Source organism: Panthera uncia (assembly GCF_023721935.1).
Source record: "Panthera uncia isolate 11264 chromosome B3 unlocalized genomic scaffold, Puncia_PCG_1.0 HiC_scaffold_1, whole genome shotgun sequence".
Lineage (NCBI taxonomy): Eukaryota > Metazoa > Chordata > Mammalia > Carnivora > Felidae > Panthera > Panthera uncia.
Window position 1 is genome coordinate 11,257,267 of NW_026057582.1, and position 11,451 is coordinate 11,268,717.

At 52.9% G+C, this 11,451-nt stretch overlaps 1 protein-coding gene across 2 annotated transcripts in view; it reads right to left on the reverse strand.

Annotated features, from left to right (window-relative positions):
- RIN3 (Ras and Rab interactor 3) overlaps window positions 1-11,451 on the reverse strand; it is a 123,008-nt gene that overhangs the window by 110,814 nt on the left and 743 nt on the right. The window contains exon 1 of one of the 2 annotated variants that reach the window (XM_049612277.1): window positions 11,221-11,445. The exons of the other annotated variant lie outside the window; for it this stretch is intronic. Within the exon in view, the coding sequence (XP_049468234.1) occupies window positions 11,221-11,264 (44 nt within the window). The 5' untranslated portion in view covers window positions 11,265-11,445. Of the gene's footprint in view, window positions 1-11,220; window positions 11,446-11,451 lie in introns of those variants that run through there. 2 annotated transcript variants of the gene reach the window in all.

The window sequence follows — 11,451 nt, forward strand, 5'->3', positions numbered from 1 at the left end:
CCCCACTCAATCCCAGGCCACACATGGGACCTCTCAGACACAGGCAGCCTTGAGGGCCTCTGCACGCCCAGGGAGCAATCCTGGGCTGTGCAGGACCACTCCGAGCAGGCTCTGATAAGCTCCAAATAAGTCTGTGCTATCCTCGTAAGGGGATGTCAAGCCCTGGCCATTTCTGGACAAATCTTTCCCAAGGCCAGGCAGAGAGGTCATTCAAGACCTCCAGAGGCCGGTGTTCAGCACAAACCCACCCTGGCACCCAGCAAGTGCTCAATAAAGAGGCAATGAATGAATGAATGAATGGGCAAATGGTGCCAGCCAGCAGGGACACAGGCGCTGCTGAGACTGGGCCTGGCCTTTCTCGTGCTTGTGTGACAGGAGACTCGATCTCAGAAGGAGCTGCAGAGGTCAGCACAGGGGGGTTAACCTATGAGGGTTCTCCATCTAGAGCAGAGATGGGGAAACTGAGGCTGAGAGAAGAGACACAGTTGCTCAGCAGTATTTAGCCTTGTCAAGGCACAGAATTGGGGAGTTAGAACTCAAGCCAGAATGAGTAGTCTGCAGCTTCTGGTGAAACCTAAAACTCACAGACACCCAGTATGAAGAAAACGTTTGCAATCTAGTCTTTGAAATAAGAGCCCTAGTCGACCCAAAACTGCCTTTTCTTTCTCTCCTCCTCTTCCTCCTTCCAACCTCCACTAGGAAATGAAGACTCGCAGGCAGCCCTGCAAAGCAGCTTTATTATTTCTGACAAAATCTGCTGCTGTGTGACGAGAGAGAACAGTTTTTATGTTAGTTAGGATCAAGTTTGTCTGTGAGTATCAGAAAATCTAAAATAACAGTGACTTAATTCATATAGAGATGTATTCTTCTGTTATAGAAAAGCCCGAGGAAGTGGTCCAGAGTCGGGATGATGCCCCAACATGTCTAGGACCCTTACTATATTGTTGCTGCCCCCTATACAGCTTCCTTTCTCAAATTGAGTTCAAAGTCCAAGATGGATGCTTCGACTCCCACCATCACATCTGCATTCCAGCCAACAGGGAAGAGGAAAGGAGAGAAAGCCACGCCCCTTCTCTTTAAGGACATGTCCAAGCAAACTGCACTCCTCACTTATATTTCACCATCCTGAACTTAATCACATGGCCACACCTAGCAGTGTTCAGCTAAAATTTACACCCAATTAAAATTCAGGGACCAATCAACAGGCTCTACTTCACCCTTGATTTCAAATACACTAGGGTGGTGATCTATCTCAAAGAATTGGGCCTCAAACACTAGCCCCACATAAGTTTCCACCTAAGTTTTCAGGAGCTTCATTTAAAACAGAAAGGACTAGAAAGAAGTTGACCAGTGTCTGTGCCAACTGCAATCATTAATCATATGAGGCCATCAAAGATGATACATGGGTAACATATGTCCACAGCACAGCATATAAAAATGCATATAGGGAACAATGAAAAAAAAGGAACACAAATTAACATATACATGCAGATCAAAACTGCATGCAAAGACTGAAATTAACACGTACTCAGACTGGGTGTAGCCTCAAAGAGATTAAAATGTTTGATGCTGTAAATGCCACTATTTTTGTGTGACCTTTTTCAGGTAGGTAATAAATTTGGGGGAGAAAACCAATAGTGTATGAATTCGTGCACACACACACCCTATATACATACAGGAAAGAGCTCCCAACCCCTTGTAATGACGACAACCTTGTAAAGCAGGGATCCTCCTTGCTCCATGTGGCAGAGAAAAAAAAGAAAGGTGTCCTGGCGGGTAAAGGTGCAGGGACTTGCCTAGGGTTGCCCAGCTCTGAAACAGACCTATGGTCTTCGCCACCATGGTAAAATCCAAGCTCTTCCACCTGTTACCAAGGGGGCCCCAACTCCCTTTCTAGGTTCACCCCACACAGAACTCTCTCTCCCTGTCCCCAAATCAGGCTCTTGAGGGCTTCCACATGCAACTTGTCCTTTCTCACCTTCCTGCTCTGTGCTTTTCTCCTATGAGGATGCCCTTCTCTGCATACACCGGATTTCAGCTGTTAAAAACTTACTTATCCTTCAAAACCCAGTCCAGATGCCACCTCTACCAGAAGGTCATTCCTGCTTACCATAGCATAGGCATGTTTGTATGTTTTTATGTAGTGCCCTGTGAGTTAATTTTGTGCATATTTCTCTTATTTTCCCTAATAGATAAACTGGAAACTCCTCGATGTTCAGTAAATGGACAGATAGACAGATGAATGAATGGGTGGGTGGATGGACGGATGGGAGGATGGGAGGATAGATGGATGGGTGAATGGATGGATGGATGGATGGATGGATGGATGAATGGATGGATGGATGGTTGGATGGATGGGAGGATGGATGGATGGATGGATAGGTGGATGGATAGATGGATAAAGATGGATAAAGAAGATACTAGTTGAGAAAAGAATCCCTGAATGTATTTTAGATGGCTGCTCTCTCAAAAATGACAAGAACAGAAAGAAGTAAGCATAATAAATGCCATCATCAGAGGCACCTGGGTGGCTTAGTCAGTTAGGTGTCTGACTTTGGCTCAGGTCATGGTCTTGTGGTTTGTGAGTTCAAGCCCCACGTTGGGCTTTGTGCTGACAGCTCAGAGCCTGCAACCTGCTTTGGATTCTGTGTCTCCCTCTCTCTCTGCCCCTCCCCCCCTTATGCTCTGTCTCTCTCTCGCTCAAGAATAAATAAACATTTTTAAAAAAAATTTTTTTTAAATAAATAAATGCCGTCATCAGATGCCATTGGTAGAAGGGTAAGTCCTTGCTTCGAACTGCAATACCCCTAGAGAAACTTAGAGTAGCCATCTCTGACAGTGATTGAGATTAAGGAAGCTGGAGACATGGAGGCTGGGGAGAAAGGTCCCTGGTGAATCCCTCCTTGATAGCTTGCTCCTTTAGCCAAAGATCATCAGACTGAGAATTTCAGATGCAGAGTCTTTTATTTCTTTGGTTTTCAGGGGTGGGTGAAAAAGCACACTTACTGACCCCAGGAATAATTTCGCTCTGGGGAAACCTGTGCCCAAGAAGAAGTCTTCTCTGCGACTGTCGTGGCCCCCTTTCCTCCTTCCGGGCTTCCCTCTCCACATCCCTCTCTCCTCTTTCTATCTTCAGAAAACAGGCTTTTTCATCAGCCCTGATATCTCCTATCAAATGTGAGTCAAGGAGCTGGGGTGGTGTTGACATCTGAAGTCCCATCTCTTAACTAGGGGATAAAAAATTCTTGGCTTTGACTAAGAACCCAGAGTCAGTGGTGAAGCGGGGGCCACCTTCATGGGGGAAGGGTTGCACAGGATGGTCCCTCTAAGGCAGATCTTACCATCAGGATCCAAAGGTCCCCAACCCTGGCCTCCCCCGCCTAGAATCCTTATGTCCCCCACCCCAGGCTCCAGGCTTGTGGGTGGAGCCAGGTTCGGGGTAGGGTGGGGGCGGGGCAGGGGGGGAACCGTCACTCTGCCTGGTCCTAGGACAGAGCATGCAGGGGGGGCCTGGCCCTGATGCTGGTGCCATGAGCCCATAGGATGTGGCCTGAGTGTGCACTGTTACCACAGTGCACACGACACAACAGGCCTTGACCACAACCGCTCTCTAGCCCGTTTGTTTTAAAAAGGAACTAACATTTTTTATAGCGGGCTGGTTCGTTCTCTCAAACGAGTACAAATTGGAGTGGGAACACTCCCAGGAACTCCCAGAAATTGCTGGCGAGATGGGGGCAAGGCACTCTGATGACCCCCCAGAGTTGTTTCTGACCCCCAGAAGTTTTGACCCCCAGAATGGTTTTAGCCACTGGGGCGGCCTCCTCAAGCTCCACCCCCCTGGGCAGAAGAGCTGCCTGGGGCAGCAGAGGACTTACTGGCAGGTGGAGAGAGCCTGAGATGGCGGCCATGATGGTGGCTTCCAGATGCTTCTATCAAAGGCCAAGGCTGACAACCACACAGGTATGGAGTCTGTAAGGCCCTCCCCACCGCCCTGTGGACACCGAGTCAGAGGGAAGGATTCCTCTGTACCCACCCATCGCTTTTCTCTCTTTCCAAGCCAGGCGGGCAGGAGGGAAGGTTCTGGGTTCACTGGATAGCTCTGTGGGGGGTGGGCAGGGGAGGCACAAGGTGCCATCTGCGGCCTGCAGGCACAGGGACAGCTGTCTACTTCAGGACGGTACCGGGTGTGCTGTGGGGAAGCCCCGGGGGTTACCCGGCAGAGAGCCCCCTCCCTCGGATGTCATCCCTCTCAAGCCCTGACGGGACAGCCTTCCCACCAGAAACTCCGCGACGTGAGGCTGCCTGTGATCTCCTCGGTGTCTCCTCAGCAACCACCCAAAATGGCCAGCGCGGGAATCCAGTCACACTCAGAGACGCCACTCCAATGCCGTCCAGTCGGCACATTCTAGCAGGACAGCAGAGGCCTGTCCCCAGAGTGGGCTTCCACAACCCATGCACTTTTTCCTTTAAAAACGGTTCTTCAAAAATAAACCCACAGCAGTGAGAAAACATTTCCTTCCAGGTACTCGGTCAGGGTAATGACCCAGAAGTCTCCCTTCTGAGTCTTTGTTTCTTATGAAAGTGTACCCGTATATTCTAGACTGTTCCACAGGCTGCCCTTCCAGCCATCAGAAGGAAGAAAGGCTAGGTCATCTCCAGCTGGCACATCAATCCCCTGAGCTCTGATATTACTCCAGGACACCAGCTTCTGCTGCCCGTTGGCCAGTATTCGGGGAATCACTGAATGTCAGACCAAGGGGGAACCCAGAGATCACTGAGTTCGTTGAAAAATGAGGCCCAGCGACAGACACTTGCTTCCTAGTATTCTCCCAAATCACCACAGGGACGGGACTCTGGAGACATCCTACATCCTCAGCAAGCCCCTAAGCATCTTGCAGATGAGCAAAGGATGATACAATTAGGGGGACTCCGACCCCCAGGTGTAGCTGGCTCTGGCATGGGCATGAAGGGGGTGCAGGACGGACGAATCCTCCTGAAGCAACTACAGCGGCGTTTCTCAGACTTTCCTTCAGCGATTTTTATTTTGCAAAAAAAGACACCAAAAACTAACAACCACCATCAATTTACCCAATCGTTTCATAGAAAAAAGGAGAATTAACATGGCAAACAAAACAAAACTCCCATCTCAGAATAAAAGACAGTTCTGCCCTGGGGGCGCCTGGGTGGCTCAGTCGGTTGAGCGACTTCAGCTCAGATCATGATCTCGCTGGTTCTTGAGTTTGAGCCCTGCCTCGGGCTCTGTGCTGACAGCTGGGAGCCTGGAGCCTGCTTCGGATGCTGTGTCTCCCTCTCTCTCTGCCCCTCCCCTGCTCCCACTCTGTCTCTTGCTCTCTCAAAAATAAACAAACAGTAAAAAACAAAAAACAAACAAAATAACAGTTCTGACCAGGAAAAGAGTTTGGCAGCCTTGGCTGATACACATCACACACACACACACACACACACACACACACACACACACACCCCTTCCTAGTTTTTCAGTGGACCACAGACCTGCCCTCGGGACCCAATGACCCAGGCTGGGCTCACCCAGAACCTGTACAGCCAGCTAACTCTGCTCTCTCAGCTGAGGACGAAGTATCTATTGGTAATCCAGAGCTGGCTTCACCGTCTTCCACCCTCTCTCTAGGAGAAGTGAGGGAGCACAGCTAGAATTAGGGGACCCCGCTGAGGAGGATAAAACGAAGTGACTGGTGCCTATACAGGGTCCCTACCCAATTTCCTGGGTGGCCAGCCGCCTTGTTGTCCCACAAGGGAAGGCTGTGAGGCAATTTTTAGAATCCTGTTCAGTATGTCATTGTTCTCAAGCGTTTATTGAGTGCCAGCTGTGTGCAGGACAAAAAGATATGGATGTAAAGATCTGATCCCTTTTATTTGGAAGTTCATAATCTAAACAGGAAGACATGATATTAATGGGGTTTTGGTTTCTTGCTAGGTAAATAAGTAGCTCGTGCATAAAGTTTTTTGAGGATTTAAGAAGAGCTGGTGTGGATGGAAGGCTTCACGGAGGAGGTGACGGCATTCCAGTTGGAAGGAACTTTGTGGGCAAAGGCAGGGGAGGCTATGGCAGCTGTGCGTGCCAAGGGGAACAGAAAAAGTAAGGCTGTACATTGGCTTCGTGAAGGACTGGAATGGGGTATGGAAGACAGGGAGTCCTTAAGGGGTTTTTAAATAGGAGATCATGGCACCTAAGGGTGACCAGGGGTTATGAGAGTCATGCTGTTTTCTCCACCCCTCCAGGGGGACCTCGATGTGGCTGGCTGTCTGTCTTCTGTCTCTAGCAGCAAGAACCATTTCACCAGAAGGGCTTATTTTGGGGTGGGTGGGGGGAGCGGGTGGTGGTAGGATGAGATCAAGGGGAAATCTACAGTTTAGAAAAGTCATTAACATCGTGATTGTCATCTTTAGTTCCAGTGTTGAAGAAAACATCCATGTTTTGGCCGCCCCTGGGGCATGGGATAAACGGCAGGTTCAGGGTAACAGTTACGTAGGCAAAAGTTCTAGAGCTGGCTGCCAGAGCAGCACTCACTGTCTCCAAGCCAACTTGCCAAGAACAAGATGACTCCTGGGCTCTCACTCCCTTCTGAAGGTGACTCCCGGATGGGGGTGGGGGGGAGGGTGGGCAGAGAGCCACGGGGGCAAACAGGAAGTCTGGGACTTTTCTGAGGCACTTCTCCCCAGTTGGGGCTCTTTCTGGGCACCCAGACGCTGAGGATGGGCCCTCTTCCTACGCCAGGCCTTTCTGTTAGTGTCTCCCAACCAAGATGTGCCTCTCTCGTTCTGATAAGGGAGGGGTAGACCCTCCACTTTCCCCCTTCCAAGTTTGCTCAGACACTTCTCCCCTCCAAACCTGCCCTCCCTCCTCATTCCTCCCTACCCAGTTCTGCTCATTTGTCATGGCCTGCATAGGCATGAACTGGCGACAACCCTCACTCAAGGGACAGATGGACTCTGGGATGTGATGTAAGGGACCGAGTGTGTGGTTGCCAATCAGCATTCCTTCCTCCCCTCTGCTCTGGCCCCTTCCTGAGAGGCACTGCAGGCCAGCTCAGATTCCTGTGTATAAAGTGGAGCTCCAGGAAGGCCTGAGAGGGCAGTGAGGGGTCTGGGTGGGTCCCCCGCATTCAACCATCATACGTATTTTTGGTTGGGTTCCCTCTTTTATTTCCCGATCCCCTGGATTAAAATGCAGGTGCCTTTATAGGATTTGTAGTTTTTAATGCTTTCAGTCTCAGTAAAGATCACTAAACAGGGACCCAGGCCCAGGATAGGTCCTATCAGGTGGTAGGGGAGATTGGGAAGAGGTCCTCAGGGACAAATGTGCTAAGACTCCCCTGTCCCAAGCAGACCCTGAGCCTTCACCCCCTAATGCTTCCCAGGGGAGGCACGGGGGCTTCTCAGGGTTCAGAAGTACAGGCCTGAGCTGGTTAGGTAACCCTTTGCTGCCTGTGGGCCGCAGCCTCTCTTCTGGTCTGGAAGGGGGTGGGTCTCCCAGCCGAGTGCCAGCCAGGACCACCCAGAGGCATTAGCCCCTGCAAGCAAGGAGGCCCAGGTCACCGGGCAGAGCTGGAGTTGGTATCTGGGACCCTGAATTCATCACTGCTCTGGGTGGGCCCCACCCCAGAGGAGTCCCCTGTCTTAGAGCTGGGAGTGAATGAGGGACTTCTCTCAAGGAGTTCAGCAGGATCCCCGCATTATGTTAGGCACGAGGCAGAAAGCCAGGGGTCTCCCAAACCCTGGGGCTTTGCCCAGGCAGCCCCTTCAAGGCCCAAGGCTCAGGAGACCCAATTTCTAGGCCCAGCCCCACCTCCAGCTACTAAGACCTTGGGTAAATCACTTCCTCTTTCTGGGTCTCCTTTCTCTTGTCGTTAAATTAGGGGATTGGAGGGGCGCCTGGGTGGCTCAGTCAGTTAAGCGTCCGACTTCAGCTCAGGTCACGATCTCGCGGTCCGTGAGTTCGAGCCCCGCGTTGGGCTCTGGGCTGATGGCTCAGAGCCTGGAGCCTGCTTCCGATTCTGTGTCTCCCTCTCTCTCTGCCCCTCCCCCGTTCATGCTCTGTCTCTCTCTGTCCCAAAAATAAATAAAAAAAAAAAAACGTTGAAAAAAAAAAATTTTTTTAAAAAAAAAAAATAAATAAACGTTAAAAAAAAAATTAAAAAAAATTAGGGGATTGGATTAGATGCAAGAGTGGAATCCTTTTTCAAATAAAATCTTAAGCAGACTCTCAACTCATCAAACATAAAAGTGTGGGCTTTGAGTATACGCGTCCTCAGTGACCCCTGCACACAGGTTGGCGTCCGGCCCCTCCACAGGTCACAGCTTCACCGGGGTCATCTCTGCGCCTCCCCACTCCCTCCTCACCTCCCGTTCATCCCTTCAGAGGCCAGCGCCTCTCCCTCTCCTGTCTCCCTGGTCACTACCCGCCCTCCTGCCCACTGAAGAACTTCCTTCCCAGCAGACTTCTCTGCTTCTGCTTTCTCTGCTACAGTCTGTCTGCGATATAGCCCCAAGCCAAATCAGATCACCTGTGTGCAAACCCCATCTGCAGCCCCCAGCATCCCCCAAGCCTTAACCCCACCAGACCACCTTCTGTCATCATCTCCCACATCAGCTTCAAGTGGGAAGGGGCTTGGTTTAATGCTGGGCGCCCGCCCCCACCTAATGTAAACACTATTTGTTGAACCGAAGGAGAAAAAGTGTCTACACCTAGGATACTGGGCAGTCTGCCTTTTCTTTCTCCCCAGCCGACATCTGCACCAAGGAGGAGACAGACCTTGCTTGCCAAGGTCCTCACACTCCTATTCCAGGGGGCTCTCTGAGCTCTGGGGGGTCAGAGTAGGAGACATTCTTCCCAGCTGTCTGAACATCACAGCGAGAAGGAGAGGACTTTTGGAAGCCCAGTGGAAAGAGGAGTCCTCCTCTGAGGACTCAGAACCCAGCCCCAAGTGGTCAGTGGGGCCTGGGGGTGCCATGGGGGTGAGGAATCACAGATGATTGCTCCTCCTCATCTTTGGACTGTAACACAGGTGAACATGCAGCCTGGGGAACAGGGGGTGCTTGGGGTGCACCCGAAAACTGCCTTGTAGTACTTGAGAGTCAAGGTCTGGGCTCCCCAGGGCAGAACAGGGTCTGATATGGTAAGAAGTTAGAGGGAGGCACCTGCAACTCAAGTTCAGGAATTCCTGTCTTAGGACTGCCACAGTGGTGGCAAGTTCTCCGTCCCTGGAGGTATCCAAGTACCTACCAGGTATGAGTTTTGGTGAGATAACTATTTAGGAACCCTTCCAGCACAAAAGGTCCTCTTAAATAAAGTGATGTTTTTAGCAGCAAACCAATATTCCTTAGAATGTGCCAGGCACATCTAAGCAGGCCTGAGCTGGTGTGTTAACCCACGGCTGCCTGTAGGCAGCTGCTTGAATATTAACTCATCCAAACCTCATAACAATCCTATGAAGTTGGTGTTATTATTACCCCCAATTTACAGAGGAGGCAAGACCAGGTCTCTTGTCCAAGGTTAAATAACTGGTGCTATTATCAACAAGTGGAAATGATAATAATAATTATTATTATTAAGAGTTTACCCTATAGGCCAATGTGCAAAACTCTTTATGCATTATCTCATTTAACCCTCAAAACAACCCTGTGAGGATAGTTACTACTATTTATCTTCATTTTATAGACAGGTAAACCCAGGCACAGAGAGGTTAAGTAACTGGTCCAGTAATGAACAAAGAAAAGCAAGAGGAAGTAGGTGAGGGGGGGTCACTCCTGGGGAGGGGTGGGGAAAGGGAAGCTGGACAGGTCAGGACCCTGGCCCCTCACCACCCCTTCTTCCATGGGAAACGCCTCCTGGCTCCACCCTGCAATATTGGGTGTGGCAGAGACTTGCCCCTGAGGGGCCCCCTCCCCAGCATAATTTCCAATTCTTCCCACCGGATGGCATTTGTCTTTCCAGACGTTACTTCCAAGAGAAAGCGTACAGGCAGAATTTCTGGGGAAGGGCGGCGATGGGGCAAAAGGGAAGAGGAAGGCATTCAGATCCAGAAGAGTTTAAGCCCCCAGCCCGCCAGAGTGGGAACCAGTCACCTCCAGCTGTCCCCCAGTCCAGAACTGCACAAGATCGGCCCATCCCTCTTGTTTTACAGAGCAGAGAACTGAGGCCCTGGGAGCTGGAGCTAGGGGTCATGGAGCTCCTGGGGTCATGGAGCTAGGCCAGGCAGCAGCTGGGTGTCCATCACTGAAACAGGCCCGGGAGTTTTAAACCAAAAAGCCAGGAATGGCAGCCTCGGGGCAGGGGTGGGGGTGGGCGCCGTCACCCTTGACACCCCGAAAGGTTCTAAGAGGCCTTCCCAAGAATCCACCACTGGAACTGAAGCCTCTTCAACCCCCGAAGCTTCGCGAGACGCCCGCTGGGCTGGGCGGCGGGGAGGGAAGCTTCTCCCCGGAGCGCAGCCCTGAGCAACGTCCAAAAGCAACTTCGGTGGGGGTGGGGGACATAAGACGAGGCACACGAGACCCCTCCCAAACAAGTCAGTTCCCAAACAAGTTCGGCTTCACGCATGCCAAGCTGTGCCTTCTCCCCGGGACCCACCAGACCCCAGCGCAACCCGTGCGCCCGGACCCTCCCCAGGGCTTGATAAAGGTAGGTCCGAAGGTCACCGTCCCCGGACCGCCTGAGGGACGGGGGAAGGGGATCCCGGTGGGACCGCGGTCTAGGCGGACTCGTCAGCTGTCGGGGCCGCTGGCGCCCGAACTTACGGGGACCCCGGCCCCCACCCCACGCCCGCCTAGTCGTCAGCGTCCCAGGACGCGCGCGGGGACGCAGGCGGAGCGGCGGGTGCAGGAGGCTGGCGCGACCCGGACCCCGCGTGATTGCTTCTGAAGTTCAGGCGAGACAAGAGCCGGGGGAGGGGGCCGCATCCACGCAGCCCCTCCGCCCCGGCTCTGACAGGTAGAGACGCTTTTCTCGCACCCGGCCGCTTAGCTGGTTTTCCAGCGAGCGGTGACGTCTGAGCTTCGAACTTTGGCCAAGTCCCCGGGTCCTGCAGCCACCAGCGCGGCCCCCTTCCGCGCAGAAGCGGAGTCCGGCCCCGGCCGTGGCTGCGGGGCTCGGACTCACCCGACGCCCCGAGGCCGGACGGCCGGGGCTCCCTCGCGAGCTCCGAGCACTCCCGGGGGGGTGGGGGAGGCAAGACTTACCCCGCGGGGTCCCCGCGCTCGGGCGCCCCGGCCCGTCGGATCATGCCGCCGGCAGCTCCGGGACCGCGGACGGAGGGGCTCAGGCGCCGGGCGGGGCGGACCGCCGTGCCCCGGGCGCCCGCATGGCCCTGGCGCTGGCCCTCGGGAAGGGCCCGGCCGGGCGCCGCCGCCAGCCCCGCGCCGAGTGGGAAGCCGCCGCCGCCGCCGCCGCCGCGCCCGCCGCGCGCTGGG